At 34.4% G+C, this 25,368-nt stretch overlaps 4 protein-coding genes across 11 annotated transcripts; 3 read left to right on the top strand and 1 right to left on the bottom strand.

Annotated features, from left to right (window-relative positions):
* On the top strand, positions 514-5,185 carry LOC109344439 (cingulin-like protein 1). Of its 4 annotated transcripts, none has more exons than XM_019583255.1 (8): positions 514-549; positions 796-897; positions 1,203-1,262; positions 1,978-2,083; positions 2,429-3,023; positions 3,840-3,972; positions 4,078-4,245; positions 4,339-5,185. In XM_019583255.1, exons 2-8 carry the CDS (start codon positions 826-828, stop codon positions 4,369-4,371), a joined length of 1,167 nt encoding a protein of 388 aa, XP_019438800.1. In that variant the 5' UTR covers positions 514-549; positions 796-825; the 3' UTR covers positions 4,372-5,185. The 4 variants fall into 4 exon arrangements, 3 of the variants coding, with proteins under 3 accessions (XP_019438800.1, XP_019438811.1, XP_019438791.1); XR_002107331.1 differs by lacking the exon at positions 514-549 and having other exon boundaries at positions 565-897; positions 4,339-4,453; positions 4,872-5,185; XM_019583266.1 differs by lacking the exon at positions 514-549 and having other exon boundaries at positions 564-897; positions 4,872-5,185.
* LOC109344419 (SNAP25 homologous protein SNAP33-like) lies at positions 6,683-9,429 on the top strand. Of its 3 annotated transcripts, none has more exons than XM_019583235.1 (6): positions 6,683-6,910; positions 7,641-8,162; positions 8,367-8,460; positions 8,545-8,678; positions 8,923-9,020; positions 9,137-9,429. In XM_019583235.1, exons 2-6 carry the CDS (start codon positions 7,668-7,670, stop codon positions 9,234-9,236), a joined length of 921 nt encoding a protein of 306 aa, XP_019438780.1. In that variant the 5' UTR covers positions 6,683-6,910; positions 7,641-7,667; the 3' UTR covers positions 9,237-9,429. The 3 variants fall into 3 exon arrangements, with proteins under 3 accessions (XP_019438780.1, XP_019438764.1, XP_019438773.1); XM_019583219.1 differs by having other exon boundaries at positions 7,618-8,162; XM_019583228.1 differs by having other exon boundaries at positions 7,584-8,162.
* On the bottom strand, positions 9,664-13,240 carry LOC109344408 (heparanase-like protein 1). Of its 2 annotated transcripts, none has more exons than XM_019583212.1 (10): positions 12,235-12,522; positions 12,087-12,123; positions 11,753-11,936; positions 11,470-11,618; positions 11,154-11,387; positions 10,805-10,994; positions 10,522-10,647; positions 10,287-10,389; positions 9,757-10,163; positions 9,664-9,692 (listed from the first exon to the last, which is right to left on the bottom strand). In XM_019583212.1, coding segments are annotated over exons 1-10 (1,641 nt in total). In that variant the 5' UTR covers positions 12,445-12,522; the 3' UTR covers positions 9,664-9,691. The 2 variants fall into 2 exon arrangements, with proteins under 2 accessions (XP_019438757.1, XP_019438746.1); XM_019583201.1 differs by lacking the exon at positions 9,664-9,692 and adding an exon at positions 12,961-13,240 and having other exon boundaries at positions 9,728-10,163; positions 12,235-12,455.
* On the top strand, positions 15,896-25,303 carry LOC109344349 (calponin homology domain-containing protein DDB_G0272472-like). Of its 2 annotated transcripts, XM_019583100.1 has the most exons (8): positions 15,898-16,264; positions 16,596-17,849; positions 18,865-20,646; positions 21,421-22,518; positions 23,161-23,265; positions 23,445-23,534; positions 24,194-24,304; positions 24,385-25,303. In XM_019583100.1, the coding sequence occupies exons 1-8, from the start codon at positions 16,208-16,210 to the stop codon at positions 24,922-24,924; spliced, it is 5,037 nt and encodes a 1,678-aa protein (XP_019438645.1). In that variant the 5' UTR covers positions 15,898-16,207; the 3' UTR covers positions 24,925-25,303. The 2 variants fall into 2 exon arrangements, with proteins under 2 accessions (XP_019438653.1, XP_019438645.1); XM_019583108.1 differs by lacking the exons at positions 23,445-23,534; positions 24,194-24,304; positions 24,385-25,303 and adding an exon at positions 23,062-23,102 and having other exon boundaries at positions 15,896-16,264; positions 23,161-23,224.

The following is a 25,368-nucleotide window of genomic DNA, read 5'->3' as shown; positions in this document are numbered from 1 at the left end:
GACTTTAATTGCATGGATCTTGCTTTTATTTAAATAGATTTTTATTTATTTATTTTAAGTTTCTCTAAATAAATTTGTTTATTTAACTCCAAAGAAATAAGAGCATGTTAAGATATAATAGTTAAAGATTATTAATCTGAGTTACAAAGAAAGATGATATTACTTTTTAGGTAATTTGTTTATTAACACACATTTCAATAAATTTTTAGCTAAAAATAAAATAAAAATGTAAAATGTGTGGCATTTCCTTGATTTGTATAAAAATCTTGGACATACTGATAAAGAAATGAAAGGATATAAATTTATACCTATGCACTTCATCATCCATCGTTCATTTGAATGATCTTTTCTGAAAAGTCAACAATAATAAAAAATCAATAATATATTAACAATGTATAAAACTGATAACTGTCAGTGCATACATATTTTTCTTATAAATTTATGGCATAAAACAAATAATAATCTTTATACTATAGTCAGTGGTATTGAAGTTTAATTTAATTTATTTTAATAATCGTTATTGTTGAAAATATTTGGTTGGGTTGTACGGTAAGCTCTTTATATGCGAAATGAGTTTCTCTCGCGTTCTGATGATTTCCGTTTCTGTCGAATCCAACTTTCAATTTCTTTTCATTGCTCTCTTATCAATTTGAATTGTCAAAATCTACAAACATTATGGTTTCATTTGTATTATATTTTTTAAATTTATGATTGGATTAATCATTGTTGCTGCACCCTATTTTGTTTACTGTTGTAAAATTTAACATTGTTTATCTGCTATTGAACATGATTCAGGATGCACTTGTGTTGAATTTGGTTGCATAAATGTCAAATAGCTCCAGGATTGCTTGTGATATACCCTCACAACTTGTTCAACTTGGAACAAGGTTTAGAGAGGTATTATTTTCCCCCTTTATCAATTAATTGCTTATTAGCTAATTTTACAAAATAGTCTCAATTAAATTGGCATTCAGCTTCTAGCTTATAAGATTTCATAGGGTTTTGTCAAAGTTTTGAAGTTCCTTTATTTATAAGAAAATATGTTATTTTATATTTTTGCCCTTACTTATAATCACTAGAAATAAGTATTATTTTTATGGTGATGTTGTAAGTTTTTCGAATATTGGTTTGGTAATTGGTTTGCCATACATTATGTACTATTTTTACTTTTTACCGATATATTTCTTGTCTGTGATTTTCAGCTTAGAAAAGAGAAGGATGTATTAGAAAGTTCTGAATCCCAAACTTTTCAGCTTGTCCAGGTATGGTCTATGCTACATTGCTTTCAAGATGTCGTTATATGACATGTGTAATAATTAACTTTTAACAATGTTCAGATGTTTTGGTAGGAACTTGCTTTTTAAATTTTGGTATTTGTTTTGTTTAGTAACTTTTACGTTAAGTTCCCAGCAATCGGCTCTATTCGAGAAATAAAGAGAAGTTCCCCTCACCCTCACAAGCCCCTCCTCTCAGGCAAAAAACCTGATATTGTGCATTACTACAACTATATTTGGTTGTTGTGGCTAAATCGAAGGCAATAACAATGTTTAATGTTTGTTGATTCATTATAAACAACTGCCCGTGTACTTATTCTTCCATGTGGATTTTTTGTATTCAAACTCTTGCTGCTGAACTTAAAATTCAAAATAAAGCCATGCCCCAATATTTGCATTTGTTATTTTGTGTATATTCTCTCGAAACTACCAATGATTTTTTTATCAATTACTGTTTTGTTCAGTAACAGAAAGACCCTTTTACATCCAAAGTAGATTGGTAAAAGAGAAAGGAAAGAACAACATATGGTAATGTAACAATAAAAAAAGTGAATTTGAATCTTAACTACAATCGCTTTTGCTTCGTTTCTTAACTCTTGCCGGTACTTGTGAGGATATATGCGTGGAATGACTGGCTTTTTGAAAATTGAGCTTTTTTTCTTGCAAACAACTTATACCGATGTGATTTACAACATTGCTGCAGATATCAGAACGACACGACAAGTCAATATCAGAAGCTCATCACACTGAATATAAGGAGCACATCCAAAGGTTGGAGAAAGAGTTGTTGAATTGTTCTCAAGAAATAGGTTGTTTGACCTTTCTCAACTCCTGCCATATGAAAGTAACCGAAGCTTTGTTTTTTATATGATTGCTAGATAAAAAAAGTATTGATTTATATTATTATGGCATACATGCAGCAGTATGGATAAACATAATGCATTTATGAACTCGTTAATAAACCATTTTGTGATTGATGATTGCCATTTTGAAGAGTAGCATTTTCCCTCTTCATAGGTGTCTTTTTTTACCTGAAAAATAATTTGTAATAGTTATTGAATTTCCATGGAATGCATTTATAAATTGAATCATGCACTAAATCTATTAGGTTTTACTACTCTTTCATTGGCTTAGTCTAATCATACATTATACAGATTATCTTCGGGATCAACTCAGTACAAGCAGTGCACACGTGCACCATCTGGAAGAGCATGTCCGCTGCCTTAAACTGAAATTAGAGGAGATGGAAGATTTGAAAGATGTTTCCATCTTAAGGGAGGAGCTGCAAAGATCCAATTCAAAACAGTTTTCCTTGATGCAGGAACTAGGGACTAAAGAAGTGGAATTGGAGAAGTCAGCTTTGTCCATACAGAAACTGGAGGAATCAATTTCATCCATGGCGTTAGAGTCTCAATTTGAAGTAGAGGGTATGAAGCTTGATATGATGGCCTTGGAACAAAGTCTTTTTGAGGCCAAGAAAGTCCAGGATGAAACACTAGAAGAAAATAACAGAATGTGTAAAATGATTGACAAGCTCCAAGTTGAATTTCAGGAAGCACAAAAAATCATCATTCCTATAAATGAGGAAAATAGGGAACTTAAAGAGAAGCTCAATGTTTACAACATGAACATTAGAGCTTTTTCTGAAAAGGTTGAAGACTGGCTGGAAAACAATGATAGATCACAAATCAACAATCAGCCTTGTTTGAGGGAACGGGCAAGTAATTCTGCCATATCAGAGAACATAAGGTACATAGTACATACTCTGGAGTTTTATCCAGATGTTTGACATGTGATCAGTTAACTATGTTATTTAAGCTGTCCAATAGTTGCTGAGGAATTCTGAAATGATGTTTCATTGTGGTCTCTGCTGTCTCTCTTGCATACAAGTTTGATTGTGACTTTCCATTTGATAGTTTCAGAGAGTGCAATTGCCACTTTTACCACTTCAAGTTAATAAAATACAAATAGGGTAGTTCCATATTTTCTTCTTCTCTTTTCCTCATAAAATCTCCATTGTTAGTTAAGCATCAAAACAAATAGAAAGCTAGGTTCACAAGTCAAAACATTATTAATAAGTAATAACTGAATGCCATATTCCACAACTGTTAAAGTATTGAAGTCCCACATCGGTTGAGAATGAACCAAGAGCCCCTTATAATAACTTGTGCACCCTCCCCCATATGAGCTAGCTTTTGGAGTGGAGGTAGACCTAATTATTCAAATAACAACCGACATGCATATTAAAAGAAACTCAACATGCCTAACTAGATAATTATGTACTGTTATGTGTAGGAAAAGAGTTAATTATGTGATCTTCTATGATGCACATGTATGTGCATTTGGGTCCCAAACTCGCACCCATTGCGAATTGCGTTCAGGTGCACAATGATTTACACATAAATATATTGGAGAATTTGATTTTTGATAGGATTTAATGACATTATTTGATCCTTGTTGCCAGCCCTACCTAGTGGGAAATGTTTGGTTGTTGCTGCATAATTTTATAACTTGAAGTATTCTTTCCTTAAACATTCTGGAATTGTTTTCCTAATATATCCTCAGCATTTATGGAGAAGTGTTGGGTCCACTCCTTGTAAAATTGGCAATGGTCGTAGATCCAGCTACAGATTTAAAAGGGAAGATGGAGATGTCACTTCAGATTCACGAATATGAGTTTGCTGTGAAGAAACTTAAGGTATGGCCATTGATCTAAAAGTTTAATCACAGGTTTTCATGTAAAGCTGTTCAGGTAAATTTTTCAGCTTGGAGGTTTATATAGTATTTTGGCTTACTTTATTAGGAAGAATTACGAGAGGAAAAGTTTAAGGCCAAAGAAGAAGCAGAAGACTTAGCTCAGGAAATGGCAGAGCTGAGATACCAATTTACAGGTTTGCTAGAAGAAGAATGTAAGCGTCGCGCATGCATTGAACAGGCATCTTTGCAAAGAATCGCCAAGTTAGAGGCACAGGTTTGAATCCAGTAGCTAAAAATCTTTTTCTTTCTTTCTTTGCTATCAATTAGAAATGTAAAAATGTAACTTTTTTTCCTTTTTCTGTTCTAGCTTCAAAGAGAGCATACACATAAAAACCCTTAATTGCTGTCAGATATCTCCCTGAAACGTGGAGGCTTGCATTGTTCAGAGTTTTCAGGTTCTTTGGCCGAGAATGACCTTAAAGGTTTGTATTGGTGCATCTCAAAGATTGCCCTCCAAGCATAAAAGTAGTTTCTTCAGTACTTATGTCATCAAAGTGGAACCTATTGAACTTATAGCTTCTTAGATTGCATTCAAAGACATGCATATTTTTCTTATCTTATGCATCTCTAAGCCATATGACCAGGTCGGAAACTTTTGACCGAATTCTCCTGTATACAGAAGGGTGAATTTTTCAGTACTCATGCTTGCTCTGTAGCTGCTTGCTACACAATACACATGAGTTTACCTTTCTCCTTCCCTTTGTTTAAATCATTAAAAAAATGGAGTTGCTTCATTTTTTAATATTAAAACTTTTGAAGTTTGCTTTATGCTGGTTTCTACTACATTGATGTTTTTGTACATGATCTCTTTGGCTAATTTGAACTGCTAATCTTTCTCAGGGTGTATAGTTTGAAAGCATCATGGCAACAAAATTGTTATTATATTCTGAATAGCAACAACGTTTCTCCTCTGAAGGAACACTGAAATCTAGATGTATTATATCTTCTTACGCATTGGTCTTATAGATTCCTTTGAAGCCTAAACAATGAAAGTGTAACGACCTACATGTATAATATCATATATCTTTGCATTTAAGTTTGGATTTCAACCAAAAAAAGATAATACAGTTGATTAATGCAAGTTATGGCATGTAGTTTATCTGGAATTTTAAATACCCAAATTGAATATTAGATGATAAACATAACATCCATTATGTCATCACAACTATATAGGGTCATAGAGTCAACAAAAGTTGGGGTTATCCTAAATTCCTAATGCCCAAAAGTATGGTGCACTACAAAAAAAAGGCCCAGGTGCCTAAAAAGGTGTATATTCAACTGTGTGATTTTCAATTTCGGTGTTTAAATTCTATAAAACTTCTGGAACAAATTGTAATTTAAATACCAAGTTTACAGAAAGTAGGTTATGTAGTAGAATTGCAGATAATAGCTTAACAGGCCTTGTAATTGGTTTTGCAATATTGGGTGCAAGGACTTTTGCAGGCATAGTAATTTATTGACAAGATGCTTGATATTTTATTATACGAAGGCATCTATTGTTCCACTTTTTGTACCATTGTATTTATCATAATCTCAAATTGGTTGAAAAAAATTATTGAAATTAAAATTGTAATTATTAAATATTTTCTAACCAATTATATTTTTTAGCACATTGAGTAACACAAAGGAATGAGATAGCAAATGTCGACCATTTTATTCTGGGGTTATTATATTTATTTTGTTGTTGTGGGTGGGTGGGTGAAGAGTAATTGTACATGATCAATTGAATGTTTCTGGTGGGGATATGGTCATTTGGACCTGGTGGCTCTTGGCTTTCACTATCTTCCTTCCACCATTTGCCTATTTTGAAGGGTTTTTATCTTATACATATTATATTATCTTTTCAAGTGCAATTGGGTTCGTGTGGAATAGGTAATGACATTGACAGAAAATTCTTTATTCATTTTTAGCTTATTTTATAGCATTATTATCAGTTAACAACAAAATGTGAATAAACAATTCAGGGTACTATCAATACCTTCTGTACCCAAAAAATTAGTAATAAAGAACCTCAACAGCTTCTCCTATATATATCTTTAGCAAATTATTCAACTCATATTTCTTTCTTATTTGCTTTTTACAAAGGAAAAATCTCAAATTACTTAGCTGTTAAACTTTAAAAGGAAAATAGTCATTACAAATAGAGGAATTCTAACAACACAACATAAATAAATATTATTGCATGGGACCCATATTAATCAACCAATGATACAGTAATATGCAATACTTATACACCAAGTCAATTGCTTGCACCATTATATTTTTGGGTACATCTTAAGGGGAAATGAATTAATATTATTATTAGCATTGTTGGAAGTTGTCAATGTCCTCAAGCTTTCTGGTTTGAAAGGAGTTCCACAAAGCACATCTTGAAAAGTTCCTCCACCCCACTTTACTTAGATTCATTCAACGTTCCAATTCAAACAAATAGTAAAAAATATAGGATTTAATATGTGTCAAAGTCCTCAAGCTTTTATCATTAATTCGTTAATCATCATTAATTCTCGTATAAAAGTAATGCAAATCAACAATAGATAGTTAGTTGACAATGAATATAAAAATTTTATAATGTAAATACATAGATTTTAAACTAAAAAATATAATGAATAAATGAATATAAAATATCTTATATTGGGTCCAAACAAAACCAAGAGCACGTTGCTGTTAGTGTTTACCTACGATCGATTTCTCAACACTTTCCACCAATTCCCTTCTCCCTCTGACATTTCTTGACGCGATTTTGCATATCCCTTCTTAGAAACTTCTTTAAAGCTCTCTCTTCTCCCACAATCCATTATCGAATCTTGAGTTCTTAAAATTGCTTATTTTTCTCTTCAACTCGTTACAACTCTTTCTGCACTTTCCTTCGATTTCTTCAGGTACCCTCTTCATTTCTCTTCTACAAGTTTTGATTTTGATGATTCTTTTGCTGAGAGAAGCCCTTAATTCCATCTGGGTTTTGCTTCATTTCTCATATCTTGTTCAGTTTTCTGCATCTTTATATCATCTAACGGTCAAATTTCAGTTCAGTTTTCTATCTTATGTGGGTTTCTGCTATCTGTTTCTAATATTTTTCATATTTCTCTATCTGTTATAATCATCAAACGTTCAATTTTCAGTTCAATTTTCTCTGACATGTGTTTCTGATATCCCTACAGACCATGTTTTTTTTCCTGTTACTTTTCTTTCTATATATGTAGTCTTCTGCAAAAACAACTTATTTCATTTTTTGCTTTGCTTTCATCAACTCTGAGACGGTATCTTCAATTTTTTATGCTTTCAAAAATAATCTTTCATGGTCCTTGTCAATGGTTGGTGATTCCCTTTTCTTCCTGGTTCTTTACTATTGTATTTTGTCCATTATCTTTACCTTTGTCTTTTATTGACAGAAATTCTTATGAAGTTATGCTTTGCACTTTATCTTATGAATATTTGTTTCTTTTGGCTTAGTAAATCCCTTGCTTTTGTGATAAGTGTACCAAAAATTTGATATTTAGGTTCCTTTTGTTTATTGTTGCACATTGACTTAATTTCAATTGCTTACCTTTTCAGGGAGAAACTTATCTGTTGTTTCTTACTTGCTTAGCACTTAGGCTCCATCTCTATCAGTGACTCAGTTCTGCGATAAGAGACAAAATGTTTGGTTCAAAGAGATCTCCTCTAAAAGCTGCTAAGCCTAGCTCTGGTGGTCCTATCTATCCTGTTAAATCTGGTCCCAATCCATTTGATTCTGATGATGAGGCCAAGCATAACAAAAACTATAATTCGTCGAAGAAGACTTTGTCAGGAGGCACACTGGTTACGGTAGAAGCCAACACGAACCCTTTTGATGACATTGATGCCAATAAGAGCACTTCATCATCTTCATATGCCCTTCGATCAGCAGATCGTAACAGGTATAAGAATGCTTTCCATGACTCCGGTGGATTAGAGAATCAGTCGGTGCAAGAATTGGAGGGTTATGCTGTTTACAAGGCTGAGGAAACTACAAAATCAGTCAACAATTGTTTGAAGATAGCAGAGAACATAAGAGAGGATGCTACCCAAACTTTAGTTACCCTTCATCAACAGGGCGAACAAATTACCAGGACCCATTACATTGCCACTGACATCGATCAGGATTTAAGTCGGGTATTAATCTTGTTATGACCGAGTTAATTAATGCAACAGTTTCAATGCTCCTAAACGGGTGGCTTCTTCATGTTTCACCTTTGTGATGAAAACATCGTGGTGCCTCATGACATTCTTTTGTTTTGTAGCCCTCTGAAGAGAGCATTCCATTTGTATTCTGCACTAAAAATGACTAAATTTTGATTGTCCTGTTGCTTCTTACAGGGAGAAAAGCTTTTAGGTAGCCTTGGTGGCCTCTTCAGCAAAACTTGGAAACCGAAGAAGACACAGGCAATTAGAGGCCCTGTTATCTTTGGAGGTTAATATTTTCTCTGGATTTGTTGGTCTTGTTGATTTTAATTATGTTGGAATGCTTAGAAATAATATGCTTCATGATATGCAGATGATCCAATCAGAAGTAAGGGAAACCATTTGGAGCAGAGAGAGAAGCTGGGATTGACTTCTGCGCAAAAAGGGCAGTCCAAGCTGCCGCGGACACCACCTCCGGAACCAACAAATGCACTTGAAAAAGTTGAGGTTTGTATCAACTTAGATTAGATGACAGTTGTTTAAAACTAACTGAACATGGCAAAGCTTTCTAATTCTTTCTGATTTTAATGTGTCATTAATCAATGTTTGTTGACTTCTACTATAGTTCAGCTATGAAAACCAGCTTTACTTATAATCAATGATAATTTTGCAAACTCTTTTCATCTTTCCCATATTAACCACTTAGTCTCTCTCCATATTCATCTTTTATGGTTAATGTTGCCTGAAACAGGTTGAAAAGGGGAAGCAAGATGATGCACTGTCAGGTTTAAGTGATATATTGGGAGAGCTGAAAGAAATGGCTGTTGACATGGGATCTGAAATTGAGAGGTTAGTCCAATTGCATTCTTCTGTTCATTTGTTTCTCTAATATTTACCTTTTCATGATTCTTGAACACTATGTGCCCTCCTCACCGATAAGGATTTCTTTCACTTGTTGATTGCAGGCATAACAAAGCCCTGGATCATGTAGACAATGATATGGATGAGTTGGTTTCCCGTGTGAAAGGCGCCAATCAACGCGGCCGTCGCTTACTTGGAAAATAAGTTTGATTGATTCATTTGAACTTCACATAATTCGTTTCTGATATTGTAACAGATCTATCATATAAGACAATTTTTTTATATTGCTATGATGTAAACACTTTGCTCACTCTTAAATGTGCACCAAATAGAAGTTTCATTTTGCTCATCTGTTTTGATGGTAGCACCCAAAATGCAGACTCTTTATATGAACTTATGTATTAAGCACGTGGCTTTTCCAACTTACATTAATATTATTGATGTTATGTTAAAAAGTTTCATAAGAATATTGTTTAGGAATTCAAAAATCAATTGATGGCTCTGTGCTTTATATGCAATGCTACAGGCCACAAGCCTGCAATGACAATATATTCTTCCTCTTCCACCTTCCAAGTGAAAAGTGAAATGAGAAATGACTACTTTGTCCAAGTGAAACAAAAATATAATTAATTATGTTTCTTCCATAATCCATATTGCAATTTTCTGAGGTTGCTATACTAATTACAATTACAAGCTAATCTACAAGATTCAAGCAACTTCATATTAAAGTTTTCTGTGTCCACTACAAGCTGGTGCATCAAAGTTGGGGAACACAATAAATGCAATGGACAAAGGAGCAATGTATATTGGAGAATGTACATTACTTTGTACTGGAGTCAATATTGGAATTTCTCCATCGTTTGTTAACTCTAGTGGAATACCATTCAGCATCATGGTTTGGCTTCTAAGGTTATCATCTTTAGGAGTTAAATGATACTCCTCCCTGAATGTCACATCTGATCCTTTATTTCCAACCCATGAAAATGTCCTCTTGAGATGATAAAAGAATGAGTTCTCTTCATGAATGCTTTTGAACTCTTCATTTTTTCCACTAAGACTCTTACTGTCTTGAACTGTGAGAATGAAATGAGTCTGATTGCTCAAGTTGATAAGAAGTGAAGTTATACCATCCTGTAGAGTGAAGTTGAGAAGAATGTCAAACATCAGATAGAGAACAACCAACCATAAACTCATATCTTTTTATACATTGTATCGATGATCATTCTATAGGTTGAACTAAATTAGTGCACTTACTCTTCCTTTAGAACAATGTGCATAAGTGCGTAAATAAGGCGAAAAAACATCATTGGATGCTGCAAGAACACTCTTCCCCATTAGCTGATGCCACAAAAGTGCACTGCTCATAAACACAACCACAACATAGTAGATAGGCCAAGTGTTAAGCAATGATATATATCAGAAAATCAAATATATACTATCTTTTTGTTACTTTCATTTTACAACAGTAATTTTTCCAATTTACACTTGCCTGTAGTAATCAGGATTGGGAGTGAAAGTGGCTGTGTTGAGAAGGCCATAGTTTCCTCCTATTAAGGTCTGCCTGCAATAAACCTTGGTGTTGTATCTGGATGCTATTCCAAGTTGGTCTAAGTACCTATAAGTAATTTAAATTTCAGAACCGATAAATTAATTTCAATGATTTCTCCTAGTGTACTGGACAACCCTTTTTTCTTCTGCAAAATAAAATAACATAGTCCTTACTTTAGCGCTTAAAAAGAACATAAAATGATCGAAGGAAGAACCAAGATTACCAAAAGCTATCAACAAATGTGTTAGAAACATTACGGCCACCGCTGTTGTATGCTCCTCCAGCTTCTCCTACCCATGCTGAAGTCCTAGGACCATATTTTTGAATGCTTTCTGAAAGATTGCTAAAAATTGTTTTTACCTTGTTCAAGCGCTCAGGATCTAGAATCTTGCTTTCAAGATGCTCATCGCTACCTGAACAAGATCGTTTAACTTATTAGATTAATAAGGAAGGGCAGATAAAGCAGTTATATTTCAGTCTTTTCACATAACTGCTTTCTTTTTTGCATCCATAATCTAAATGTTCTATAAGAATGAATGTAGTAGAAAGAATTAGGTGAGTGAAAAGCAAACCTGGGCCCAAACTATATAAGTGATGACTCAGCACATCAATTGTGCCTGAACCTGAAACCTGAAGAAGCTTATCGAACCACTTCTTTTGATAGAATCCTCCTGGTGCTATGAGTGAAGGTTTGAACTTTTTGTTCTGGTATAATGTGTGTAGAATCTGTTTAAGTTTTTTCAAGTCTTTCCCATATTGTGCAGCACCAACACTAGCGCCGATGCCCTTACCACTCAACTCGTTGCCTATGACAGCATATGCAGGATAAGGTCCATATCCAATGAAACAAAAATGAATATAACAAATAGTTCTGTTTTGTTTTCTTACCAAATTCCCATGAATCAATTTTGTGTCTCTTTGAAATGGTGTAACTTATGAAATCTTTAGCATTTGTCGGATCCCAGTCTCCACCCCAAACGGTTTTACTAATTTTGTGCCTCCCACGGAGCGCATTCAAGCCAAATGTCACAACGGCCCTGACAATAAATTTTATGACTTCGTCACTATTACTCTACAAAATGTTTTATTTTTCATATTTTTGCTTTGGCTTGAAGGAAATGAGGGAGGGAGTTGGTGAAGAGAACAACAATCTCATTGTTAAAATGCTCACCCTGTCTTATTGAGAAAATGATTCAGCTCATCCCATCTTTTCATGTGTAAACATCCCTTTGAATATCCAAACAATCCACCTTTCATCTTTTGAAATGGATGACAAGGGGACTTCAAATTTCCTACCTCATACTGCACTTGGTCTTGCAAAGAACCTCCGATTCTTATCCGCAAAGGCTTCAGAGCTATCAAGCAACCATCATGAAAAGATTAACAGCATGGTTAAAGTAAATATTCCGAAAATGCTACAATTCATAAAAGTGCATTGTAACTTTAGGAGGCCATAAAACAGTTAAATGCCATGAAGTAAACAATTTTCTAAATCAAATACAGACCTCGGATTGCATTGGCAAGGAAAGGATGAGACAAGTCCTGAAAAACCAATCCACATTCAATAATGACCGGAACCGGTTCTAAATGAAGGATTGGGAGGGATATATTATATATATAAATTCTCTCTTCTCAGTTCATTAATGTACTCACCAAATTTGTGACAGATGAATATCCCCAGGGGCAATAGTTATAGTCACACTTATCATGAGGCCACCAATCAATAGTAGCACAGATAAAGTTATCATCAGTTTCAGCTAATGCTTGAGTTCCATCTACTAGAATCGAACCATGTTCGGCATCTTGACATAAAGTTAAATGAAGACAAGCCAGAAAGACGAACAAAGCGATACGAAATCCCATTGGTAGATCAACTGCAACAGCATCCAAGCCCAAGTTAAGTTATCCATAGCAATTGCAGTTAGATACAGATCTTCTGATGCTACATAATTGCAATTTTCTATATCTGACATATCAAATATATGGAACTAAGCATGTATTTGAGGAAGTTATAATACCTATTGATTAGTCCATGGTTAAATTAGAAACTACAAAGTCAAATACTCAAATAGATTAAAAGGAGAATGAATTTTATAATTGTCTAATTGTCATTCATTGCACTGCAAGTATGATATTATCAATTCTTAGCAAGACTAGTGCTTATGTGATTTTGTAAATTAGCACTAGGATTGTAATGGTTGTGATGAGCAACACTAGTGTTTATTACTTTTATTTAATGTCATGGTCAACACTGTCAGATCTAAGAACTCATGCAAGAGTATTACATCATATATATATATATAGACACACACACACACACATATATATATATATATACATACATATACCCATATATACAAAGTAAGGAATGAGGATTACCTAAAGCTTGTTTGGAATGAGAAGAATGAAGATCATGTGATATTGTGGCACCCCAAATGAGAGAAACAAAGTGTGAGGATGGTTCCTAATTGATTCCTTTCTTTCTGTAATAGTAATAGTAATAGTAATAATAATAGTAATGGGGTGAGAAAGAAGGAGACACAGTTTTTGAGTTATGTGACTTGAAGTGTCCAAGTGAAAATGAATGATGAAGGTGACTGACATACAAGTCTGTTGAGATTAAGAAAGTTAGATAGAGCTGTCTCAGATGTATGTATGTATGTTCGGACACACCTATCACCTATGTTACGTCATCTAGTCTTGTGTAAGGTGTGAACCGTCTATCACGAATCTATTACCTGACTTATAATATGTTAGACTAGATTAGACTTTTTTCGTAATCAGGTTAAAGTCAGTCTTTTTTGAAAAACTTATTTACTTTAACAAGTCAGGTCGCAAGCCATCCAAAAGACCTATTAACATATTCATATTATACAATTTTAATAAAACAATTTTAATAAAAATAATATTATTATACATATGTAATATTAATATAAAAATATAATTTAATCGTCTAATTAAAAGTAGAAATATTAATTTATTTAAATGTAGACATTATGACATATTTTAATATATATAATATAACAGACATTTAGATAGACCAAACTTTTAAATAGGTTAGGCCTAAGCTTTAAATTTTTTTAAACTAGCTAACAGACCAGACTCAACCTCCTATATGCTATATAAGTTGAACATGTTTAAGGCAAAACCTAACCTAACCTAACCTGTTTTCATCCTTAATCTTGTGTTTACTTTATTAGCTTATGTTGGTCAAACACCATTTTCAACCTATATATATATAAGAGTCTAACACACATACATAATAATATTAATATATGTACTCATATTCACTCTTTATAAAGTATAATTCATATACAAATTCATAATATCTATATTATACTACAACCATAAATTTTCAAAACATTAAATGGCATTTTTCATTCATAATAATATAAACATCTTTTGTTTTAATCTCCCAATTTCTTGTTTTGATTCTAGTTTCTATCGTTCAAATGAGAATATAACAATTGGCTACATCACCAATTAGTATAACACACCTCACAAGTTTGTACTATTATTACACATTAAAAATAAATTTTGAATTATAAAGGAATAAAATTTAAAACAAATAAATTATAGATTAAAATCAAAATATCAAAAACATATTTCAAACATAATTAATGAATGTACAAATTGCTCATTTATGGACTTTGTGAAACGGACTTATACACCTCTACATTTATTTCATTCGTCTTCACATCAATTTACAATAATATTCTTTAACTATTAGTGTCATTATTAATTACTATTAAACTAACTCTAAAATAAATAGAACAATGAATATGAAGTAAAAATATGTTGATATATAATTTTGTATATAAATGTTGTGGGACACATGTCCCACTATGAGGAACGTGGGTAGGTAATATGTCCCTTATCTGGCTTGTCTTCCACTACAACCATATTCCTTATAAAGTGTCAATTGAATATACATTTTGGTAATAATTCAAACAAATTATTTATCATATATTACAAGTTCATACTAATTAATTATCAAAGTCAAATTAACAAAAATGTTTTACTATAATAAGATTATAATAATTGTTCAATGATTCCTCCACTATCTAGTCCTCTTCTTTTTATTTATAATAATAGATGACACATTTTTCAACACCCAAATTCTCAAAACATCTACACCTACTTATAAATTACATATTTAATATTACATGTTTGTTGAGTTTATTTAGGTGATATGTGAATATTTCACTATCTGTAACATAAAAAAATTACACATGTTTTTTAGAACACAACCTCATACCTCAATATTTTGAAACACTAAATTTAAAAATACTACTACTATATTAAAATCTCTAGAATAAGATAAAACAGTATAAATAAAGGTGGGTTTTTGTCAAATTCTACATGTGAAAAAAGTGTGCACAATTAATCTATGAATTTCAATTTTAAGAAAATCAAATTCATGTCATCAACTTTCTTTAAAAAAATACATGGTAGAAGTTTGTGATCCACCACCCAACAATCATTCCTCAACCTTCAATAAAAGCAAGTGATATGCTTTGATCAAAGGAAAAAAGAGTTATGTGACTTCGATTTTATAAGCCTATAAAGCATAATGCTTCAACCATCAAAAAGCTTCTCCATTATTTAAATTAAAACACTATTATAACATTTTTAAGGTTGAATATAGTTTTTTTTAGTAAAATGGAAAAAAGAAAGACTAAAATATATAGGTGAGATCCATCCGCAGAATGTTGAACGCTCTTGTAAGTGGAGAATCTAATAACTTCAATTCATCATGTGTCCCGAAACTAAGCTTAAACATGCAGTCCACTTTTCCTCATATGTTGGATTCAAACATCCTAACTTATAATAAGCAAACCAATAATGTTACAAATAACTTAAGATAAGTACTCCAAACGAATCTACAACTTTTCGGAAATAATGTGGATCACCTTTAGGTAGTCATTCTCCAAGATTACCTTACAGTGATTCAAACTCCAAGCTAACCTTAGCCCATATTCAATAGGTAGAAACTCTGCTAGAATAGGAGTTCCAATGTCGAGATTTCGAAAATCCTAATAACCAATAATCATCATAATTCCCTAATTCATATTTTTTTTTCTTAGGCGTTATAAAACCGGATCAGTTAGTAAAACCACTTCCTATTGTATTTCAAGGTGAAGTCAATTTGTGAAAGTGTGGTTAAGAAGTTAACTTAATTTAGTTTAATATTTTTAAAACTCAACCCGACAATTACTATTTTTGTGAAACTAACCATTTGAAACTACATCGATATTTTGATATAAAAAAAAATGATTCGCTATTAAACTCTTCCCTCTTCCCCATTTTAATTTTTTCTATTAATTTTCCTTTTCTTTTCTCTTTTATTTTTTTGTCTCTGTTTTTTCCTAATTCTTCTTCAAAACCCTAATAAAATACCACAAACCCCTTTCCTCATTGCCCTTCCACGCACTATTTTTCAACGCAGAGCTATCATTTTCCCGAAATCGTTTCCTTTTCGCTCTTCAATTTGGCTTCGAAAATCGTCTTCAATTGGTTTTCCTCTGTACTTCCATGATTATCAATTTGAAACATGCACCCTTTATGTGTGGGAGTTCTGAAAATTGTAACGTGAATCAGTTACTGCATTGATGATCATTTGGTGATGGAGGATACTGAAGTAGTAGATGATCAGAACTCTGAATGGTTCCAAGTCAAAAAGGTTTTATTTTTAATTTTTTTATATTAATTTTGTTTGCACTGTTGATACATTTTTATTAGAATTCGTGTAATCATTCATTCACAGTGGAAATTTCAGTTTTTTCCAAGCTTGGTAGAATTGTTGTAAATTTGACTCATAATTGTTGCGGTTTTGATTTGCTTACTGCTTATGGTATCTTTATCTGTAATTTATGTCCAAATATGTAGTGGTTTTCTTATTTCCATAATTGGTTATATTAGGATGTTACATCACTGGTTAATACCATTTCTCTGTTACTTCATTGTACATGTGTTACTACGTGCTCTAATTATGCCGTTTTCTTGTTATCCAGAAGCACAGAAATGTTTCAAAGTTCTCTTTGCAGAGCTGGGTGGGAGGACTTTCAGGGAAAAATAATTCTAACCCTGATCGTACTCAGCATTCACATAACAAACAGAAAACTCATCTTTCAAGGTCGGGTGAGAATTTTTTACCTAAACCTGTCCCTGGGAGTATTACAATATCTCTTTCTGCTTCCAACGAAGAAGAGAGCACAGATGACCTTAATACAGGTTTGGTTAGACATAATAGTCAAAGTAAGACATCAGCTCGAGTACTTACTATGGACTGTCAAGGTAAACCTGAAGAAGTTAGGAAATTGTCCCAAATTGATAAGGCCGACATAGCCCAGAAAACCAGATGGGGTGATCTGGAGGATGGGGTGAATGGAGTTGGAATCAAATTTGGTAGTATTGGAGATGATAGTTTGCTTAGCTGTAGAAAGCATGAGAATATTCCTGATGTGATTCCTTGCGATTCTTCTCAAGCCGAAGAAAAAGGCTTGACGGCAACTACTATTGATGCAGATATTGTTTCTCAACAGGCCCCATCGTTGAGATGTGAGGATGTAATATTTGGAGAGAACGATAATGATAACGATGCTATGAATATATCATTGGAACCTCCAAAAAATAAAGAAATGAATGAGGAAAAAACTGATCCAGAGGATGATAGATTATGCTGTGACAATAAAAATGATGAAGTCAATAAAACAGCAAATGATAGTGGTCTTGACAAAGAATTTTTGTCGGTCAATGACGCTGCAGTGGTTGCAGATAAAGAACATGTCCTTATCAATGAGGAAAGTGATATCAAAATTTCTGATGTGCAAGAACAAAATTGCAGCCCAAGCAAAGCTGTTATTGCCCAGGGTACTGAGTCACAAGTGGCTGAAAGTGAACCTGAAATCGCAGGTGATTCTGCAGCTTCTGTGGAAAACATTGTCTCGTACTCACATAATATGAGTGCTCTTGAAGAAGGTCATTCAAATGAAAGCAAAGAAAGGTTCAGGCAGAGGCTTTGGTGCTTTCTATTTGAGAATCTTAATAGATCTGTAGATGAACTGTATCTTCTTTGTGAACTAGAATGCGATTTGGAGCAGATGAAAGAGGCAATTCTTGTTCTTGAGGAGGCTGCGTTTGATTTTAAAGAGTTAATCACTAGAGTTGAGGATTTCGAAAAGGTTAAAAAGTCTTCACAAGTAAATGATGGTGTTCCTGTCACCTTGAAGAGTGATCATCGTAGGCCACATGCTCTCTCATGGGAGGTATAATCAATCATGCATTATTGCCATTAGTCTGCTTCCTTCTATTGTTCATATCCATATTTTGTGGTTCTATGATACTAAAATGAGCCGTTCATTAGTCTTATATGCTTTGTCTGAGAATATAGACCCTATTCTATAGAAAATGTTTAACAATGCCTATGTTATGCCCCTTTTCTTGTTAAGCTGATCTTAGTTAACTTGATGGGTCTTCTTATTCTTAGAAAGGATTAATTCTAAATAAAATTTTACTTATATCATGGAATACGATAGACAATGTGAGTGTTATGTGCATGTGTATCTATTATGCACAAAGGGGAGTAACCATTCACCTAGTGACATGATATATGGTCCCTGAAAAAAATATAGGGATTAAAACCAAAAGTCACTTATCTTTCAGGGACCAAAAACAAATTATTGCCTTTTTCATTGATTGAGTACTGAGATGGTAAAATTTGATAATTGATACAGAAGTTCATTCCATTTTTTGTATGTGGTAAATCTCAGAGGGACAAATTTTCTATGATGAACCTGTCCATCTTTGCATGCATCTGTAACTCATCAAATATAAGTAGCTGTGTGGTTAAATTTGTTTATTTGGAATCTTTCATCTTTTTAGGATGAGCACAGAGATAACATGACCAAATCAAACAGGTGCAAACTCCCCATACTAACACCATGGAAAAAACACCCTCCATTATTTGCATTTTTAATGACTTATGCATGATGAGATTCACATCATGGCATCATGCAACTGAATTCACTTAACAAATTGTTAATGATCACTTGTAGTTTTGACTCACAGTCATTGGTTCATCTTCACTTCTTGGACTGTGGCAACAAAAAAAAAAAACATTTAAGCTTGCAATCACTTACAGTCTTCTTGCTCACTTGATTTCTGGTTTTCAAAAGGCTGTTCCACTGCCTTCATGTTTGAGTATTACCTGTTAGAAAACCATACCTCTGACCTCTGGCTTACTTATGCTAAAGATATTCAGCTGCTCTTTTTTGTTGCCAGGTTCGGCGGATGACAACTTCACCACATAGGGCAGATATACTATCTTCATCACTTGAGGCTTTTAGAAAGATCCAACAAGATCGTGGTAACAACACAGAAAATGTCATGTCTAAATGTTTGACTTCTGAATCTGGTGGGAAACTGAAAAAATCTAGGAGCAGTGATGGTACACACAATGCCAAATATTCGATGACAAAGCCAGGAAAGCACATTGGACCTTCAGATGCTAACCAGGGAAACCTGAATGGAAAGAAACATGATATTGAAGGGGGGAAAGCCGGTGATGCATTTGCAATACAAAATGGACGCAGCCCACCAAAAAGTATGTCATCTTCGGAAGTTAACATTTCTAAATTAACTCCCTTGGAAAATTCTGCTTCTTTTGCCACCAGCAAGAGCAAAAGAGACCATCTTGGATCTGGTGACAAGATGGTTTCTAAGAAAGATAAAGTGCCAACAGAAGTTTTTAATGAGAAAAACCCCAGATCCATATATAACCTTCGGAGACAAATACCCCTGCCTGAAAAAGATAGGGAAAAGAGGAGTACTGCTCCGGGAAAGTCCATGAATGCTTGGAAGGAGAAAAGAAACTGGGAGGACATACTTTCATCTCCACTCCGTGTCTCTTCCCGAATGTCATATTCGCCAAGTATGAGCAGGAAAAGTGCTGAGCGTGTGCGTACTCTTCATGATAAACTAATGTCTCCTGAGAAAAAGAAGAAAACCACTTCAGACTTGAAAAAGGAAGCAGATGAAAAACATGCCCGTGCTATGAGGATTAGAAGTGAGCTGGAGAATGAGAGAGTCCAAAAGCTTCAACGTACATCACAAAAATTAAATCGTGTCAATGAATGGCATGCTGTTCGTCATATGAAGCTACGAGAGGGTATGCATGCCCGCCACCAACGCAGTGAAACTCGCCATGAAGCTTTTCTAGCTCAAGTGGTGAAGAGAGCTGGTGATGAAAGTAGCAAGGTAAATGAGGTTCGTTTTATTACTTCCTTAAACGAAGAAAATAAAAAATTGATTTTGCGTCAGAAGCTTCACGAGTCAGAGTTGAGGAGAGCTGAAAAGCTTCAAGTGATAAAATCGAAGCAAAAGGAGGATTTGGCAAGGGAAGAAGCTGTTCTAGAGCGCCGAAGACTCATTGAGGCTGAAAAGTTACAGCGCCTTGCTGAGATACAGCGGAAAAAGGAGGAGGCTCAAGTCAGAAGGGAAGAAGAAAGAAAAGCTTCAAGTGCAGCACGGGAAGCAAGAGCTATTGAACAGCTTCGGAGAAAGGAAGAAAGAGTCAAAGCGCAACAAGAGGAAGCTGAACTTTTGGCCCAGAAATTGGCTGAAAGACTTAATGAAAGTGAACAACGTCGTAAGATTTACCTAGAGCAAATTCGGGAGAGAGCAAATTTGAGGGACCAATCATCCCCTTTGTTGCGTCGGTCATTAAATAAAGAGGGGCAAGGTAGACCTACACTTACAAACATCAGCGATGATTCTCAAACAAACATTGCCCCTAGTGTAGGTTCTTGTCTTGGAATTGGCAACATCACATTGCAACACTCAATAAAGAAAAGAATTAAGAGAACTCGACAAAGGCTTATGGCTTTAAAGTATGAGTATACTGAGCCTCCTCTCGGTGGTGAAAGTGCTGGAATTGGATATAGAGTTGCAGTGGGTGCTGCTAGAGCAAAAGTTGGCCGGTGGCTTCAAGAACTTCAAAGACTTAGGCAAGCAAGAAAAGAGGGGGCTACAAGTATAGGGCTAATAATTTCTGAAATGATCAGGGTATGATTTTTTTGTTCATCAGATTATTGTTATTATTATGATTTCATAGTTTCATTGGAAATCATTTCTTCCTTATCTATGGGTCCCCAAAACAAAAACTAACATCTTTCAAGCTTAAGAACTTTACACCATGGGATAAAATTTTGTTTGTCATCGTTGGATTCTTGTCTACACACTTCGAAATGAATCTTGTGCTAATTAAAACAGCACTTCTTGGACTGCTTTCTTTGATAATTAAAAGATGACTCAGTGCATGAGGCTCCCACCTAGTGGGGCCCCGGGGAGGTTAGATGATCACAACCTTACCCTCATAAGCGAAGAGATTGTTTGTAGGCCCTTCTTAGGTAAATTGATAGTAAATAAATATCTGTCTAGAACAATTACCTACTCTTGCTGTTTATTTGTTTCTGGTAATTCCCAAGCTTCACTGTGTCCTTTTCTCACTGATGCATGCATATTATTTTTTCTTTTTAATCAGAAATTATTGGTTAAACAGAAAAAATATTGGTTTTGAAACAACCTCTTTGCTTGCGAGGGTAAGACTGCATACATCTAGTGGGAGCTTAGTGCAATGGACCAACCTTTTAATCAGGAATTATCGGTCAATAACTTTTATATAGCAGTTCCAACCAACTTCTCTAGATGTTGATCTGAGATCCTCTTTCTTAGCCATATTTACAGTTTAAATTTGTTGCCCTTCATTTGTGGAATTTCTTACATGCTTTTTTTAATTTTTCAAGCTGTGCTTATGTTCATGTATTTATTATTTTCTAGTATTTGGAGGGGAAGGATCCTGAGCTACAGGTGTCTCGTCAAGCTGGACTACTTGATTTTATTGCTTCCGCCCTTCCTGCTTCTCATACATCAAAACCTGAAGCGTGCCACGTTACATTGCATTTGTTAAAACTTCTGAGAGTAGTGCTATCTACACCTGCAAATAGGACTTATTTTCTTGCACAGAATCTGTTGCCCCCAATCATCCCGATGCTGTCAGCAGCTCTCGAGAACTATATAAAGATAGCAGCCTCTTTAAGTACTCCCGGTAACTTCAGTGTGCCATCAAATAAAGCATCAGTTGAGAACTTTGAATCAATTTCTGAAATATTGAATAATTTTCTGTGGATTGTAACTGCAATTTTGGGCCATATAAGCTCAGAAGAAAGGCAGCTCCAGATGCGGGATGGCTTGCTGGAGTTATTGATTTCCTATCAAGTGATTCACCGGTTAAGAGATCTTTTTGCACTTCATGATAGGCCTCAGATGGAAGGGTCAGCATTTCCTGCCCCTATTCTCTTAAGCATACATCTTTTGGTGGCTTTGACTTCCAGATCTGGAACATTTAGTTATATTGACTGGGAATATTCCCCTCTAGCAATGGAGCAGGAAATTGGCAGTGAAGGGGCTAATTTTGCAGATTCTGCACATTTTATAGTGAATAACTCCAGGGGAGATTACAGTCCCTTACCCATTATCAATAGCAATTCAGTTATGCATTTACCTGATGTCCCTGAGGACAGACCATTGGATGGAATAATTACAGTGAACAGGAGTGATGAATCTGTTGCCAATGATTTTGAATCGGAGCAGATTGATAGTTCTGTTAAATTGAAAAATGATGATATGGAAAAGATAGATGGCCAAGGTGAATCCATGAAAAACAAGAATGGGGATATTGCTAATTCTTATTTTCCCCAGAAGGATGAAAAACATACAGTGGCAATTGTTAGAGCACAGAAAAATGAAAAAGAATCAGTATTGGCTCAGCCAGTGGTGTTTCTTCTTTCAGCTGTTTCTGAAACAGGACTTGTCAGTCTCCCTTCTCTTCTGACAGCTGTTTTGCTGCAGGCAAACAATAGATCATCCTCTGAACAGGTGATTTTTCTAATACCTGCAAATTCATCCATACAAGTTGTAATAATTTATATTGAAGTTCTTTATTTCGAAATCTATGTAGATTTCTTTGTTGTATTGGCATTATCTTGTACCTGTTTTTTGATTAATAAGTTAGCTGCTTTTATTTTCCCTTTTCATTTTATATTGCAAGGTTGTGTACGATCTGTTTAAAACGTTTTGCTAGAAGTAGATTACTTTAAGACCTTGTTATTTTACTATTAATCTGAGAATAGGCATGCTGCTTTCCAGTGGTGTGGATCCATCTTGGCGCATCTCCAACCATTTATTGAGAATGTACTTATCAGGAGTTTCTGTTGAATCTCAATTTAGTGGATATGGAGTTTTTTTAAGAGAAATTTAAATGAATATATACCATTCATTATTAGACAAGTCGGCCCTTTATCACCAGGACTTTTAAGTAAATTATTTGCAAAGTGGTTAGTACTTGCATGCCTAACTACTTTTAGTTATCCAGTATCTGTTATGTACTTGCATCCCTAACTACTTTCTTCTTTTAAATAGAGCAATGCATCATAAAAATGGTCTTATGCTTGTCTATACTGGTAACAACTATTTGTGAATATTTTTCTTTATACGTTGAATGATTTCATTTTCATCCAGGTCTCATTTATCCTTCCATCTAATTTTGAAGAGGTGGCAACCGGAGTACTGAAGGTGCTGAATAATGTGGCTCTTTTGGATCTTTTATCTTTGCAGCGAATGCTGGTAAGTTTACTGATTCCACTTCAAATAATATTCTTCTTTTAAAGCAAGTGGTATGTTTAACTTAATATTGCTCGAGTATTTAAGTATAATTTTTGGTGATATAATAATCTCTATTTATTCCTGATGCTGGTTCTTGCTGATTTATTTATTCCTATTATCCTTATGCTATTTGCTCGCAGGCTAGGCCAGATCTAAAAATGGAAATTTTCCATTTGATGAGTTTCCTTCTTTCTCATTGCGTTAGCAGGTGGAAAAGTCCTAATGATCAGGTGAATCACCAACTGTACAAAGTAAAATCGAGATAGAGTTTGTTTTACAAGCTTTTTGACTGATGAAAGACTATTGTTGGCCTATCCCTGGCTTGCTTAACTATGAATCCTAAAAATGAAATGTCTTTGACCTACATTTGGTGGAAAGTAGGCTGCATTAGTCAAGTATCTCATTTGTGTTCTAGGTTGTTCATGAGTTGAAGCTTGCAAAAAAAATCAATGTAAATTATACAAACCTCTTAAGATTTCATAAAATTACCTGAACTTCTCCTCTACTTTTGAAATTAAGTAATCTCCTCTACTTAGAAGTTTCAACCGACTAATTCCTCTTGACTATTTTTTTGCGACACTTATACTCCTTCAGTACTTGTAATTTCCAAAACTAATGGGAGAGATCAGGGTAATAACTACATCTATACTCAAGGAAGGTCAACATATTTTGCCCGACAAAATAAAAAAATAAAATGTTATTGTTCATGACTGTAGTGCATGGGAACTGGGAAGTATTTATATTTTATAGCTACATTGAACTCCACCCCTTTTATCTGTATGCTTTGTTTCTGAATTTAGTTGCATTAGTTTATGCCTTTGATTACTGTGCTGGAGGATACATTAGATCGTACAACTACTTTAATGCCAAAAGCTGCAATCTTTCTCAGGTTGGTTCACTTATGCTTGAATCTTTGTCACTTCTTGGACACTTTGCATTGTTTCATCCTGGAAATCAAGCTGTGCTTCGATGGGGAAAGAGTCCCACCATTTTACACAAGGTCTGTGAATGTTTAAGAAATTTTGTTTTATTTGTGTATATTTTATTTTGACAATCTAATATTCAGCTGTAAGAAAACAGGTATGCGATCTGCCCTTCATTTTCTTCAGTGACCCAGAATTGATGCCAATCATGGCTGGCACATTAGTTGCTGCATGCTACGGGTGTGAGCAGAACAAGTTCGTAGTTCAACAAGAACTGAGCATTGACATGCTACTCTCTTTGCTAAGATCTTGCAAAAATGCTGCACCAGCATCTCAACTCAACTCAACCTTGGACAATTCCCCAACAGATGAATCCAGTGAATGTAATCAATCTGGTACTGAATTTAGAAAGCCTCAAGTGGACAGTGCTATAAAATATTCCCGATCCAATGGCAAAGGCACCCGAGCTTCCTTAGGAAAGAATGGTGCTTTTGGAAATAGCATAAAAAATGGCCGGATAAGAAGCCTACGGGATGGCAAGGCAGCCAAGAATTCTGAAGAAGCGGCTCCTAAGCAAAATTTATCTGTTCCAGAGACCTCACCTTTAATGTTGCATTCTAGATTTCCTCAAAGCTTCATCGATAAAGTAGAACAGTTCTTTTCAGTGGAAATTCCCAACGGGGTTGACACAGTCTGAATTTTAAACACTTCAAAATCACTTTGATGATTAAATCCGAGGATCTACACATGCTGCCTGAAGATGATTCTTAAAGAATGTTGTGCACTGCAATTACATAATGCCAACATAGCTCTGAAGATCAACTTGTTCGAGTTATTCACCAAAATTTGTCACTTACACCAAAGATATTATACCTTTAAGAACACATAGTACGGCTTGAAAGTTTTTGTAATATATAATAGAGAAGTATCAGGTGACAATGGCTATGGTTGAATACCACCATGGCTGAAATTGTAGCCAATATAGTGGAGAGGGGCAACATTACTCCAGCTGTCAATTTGTTTTGTGCACTGCTAACAAACTTTTTGAATAATCAATCTTGTTACAATAATACTATGTCAATTACGAATGGGAAAAAATGGTGACTTTTGCAATACATTTTATAGTTGGAAAATAATTATT

This window comes from Lupinus angustifolius, chromosome LG01 (genome assembly GCF_001865875.1).
Source record: "Lupinus angustifolius cultivar Tanjil chromosome LG01, LupAngTanjil_v1.0, whole genome shotgun sequence".
Classification (NCBI taxonomy): domain Eukaryota; kingdom Viridiplantae; phylum Streptophyta; class Magnoliopsida; order Fabales; family Fabaceae; genus Lupinus; species Lupinus angustifolius.
The sequence above is the reverse complement of the archived record's forward strand: the minus strand, read 5'-3'. Positions and strand labels throughout refer to the sequence as shown.

Excerpts from the sequence above, each read along its gene's own strand:
- LOC109344408 (XM_019583201.1), bottom strand. The coding sequence starts at position 12,444 with ATGGGATTTCGTATCGCTTTGTTCGTCTTTCTGGCTTGTCTTCATTTA. Across the intron at positions 10,648-10,804 it reads ACATTTGTTGATAGCTTTTG|GTACTTAGACCAACTTGGAA; the intron begins GTAATCTTGGTT and ends AATTACTTATAG. Across the intron at positions 10,390-10,521 it reads CCCAATCCTGATTACTACAG|TGCACTTTTGTGGCATCAGC; the intron begins GCAAGTGTAAAT and ends GTTTATGAGCAG.
- LOC109344419 (XM_019583235.1), top strand. The coding sequence starts at position 7,668 with ATGTTTGGTTCAAAGAGATCTCCTCTAAAAGCTGCTAAGCCTAGCTCT. Across the intron at positions 8,461-8,544 it reads AGGCCCTGTTATCTTTGGAG|ATGATCCAATCAGAAGTAAG; the intron begins GTTAATATTTTC and ends CATGATATGCAG. Across the intron at positions 8,679-8,922 it reads ATGCACTTGAAAAAGTTGAG|GTTGAAAAGGGGAAGCAAGA; the intron begins GTTTGTATCAAC and ends TGCCTGAAACAG.
- LOC109344439 (XM_019583255.1), top strand. The coding sequence starts at position 826 with ATGTCAAATAGCTCCAGGATTGCTTGTGATATACCCTCACAACTTGTT. Across the intron at positions 1,263-1,977 it reads AAACTTTTCAGCTTGTCCAG|ATATCAGAACGACACGACAA; the intron begins GTATGGTCTATG and ends ACATTGCTGCAG. Across the intron at positions 3,973-4,077 it reads TTGCTGTGAAGAAACTTAAG|GAAGAATTACGAGAGGAAAA; the intron begins GTATGGCCATTG and ends TTACTTTATTAG.
- LOC109344349 (XM_019583100.1), top strand. The coding sequence starts at position 16,208 with ATGGAGGATACTGAAGTAGTAGATGATCAGAACTCTGAATGGTTCCAA. Across the intron at positions 23,535-24,193 it reads GGAAAAGTCCTAATGATCAG|GTTGGTTCACTTATGCTTGA; the intron begins GTGAATCACCAA and ends AATCTTTCTCAG. Across the intron at positions 24,305-24,384 it reads GTCCCACCATTTTACACAAG|GTATGCGATCTGCCCTTCAT; the intron begins GTCTGTGAATGT and ends GTAAGAAAACAG.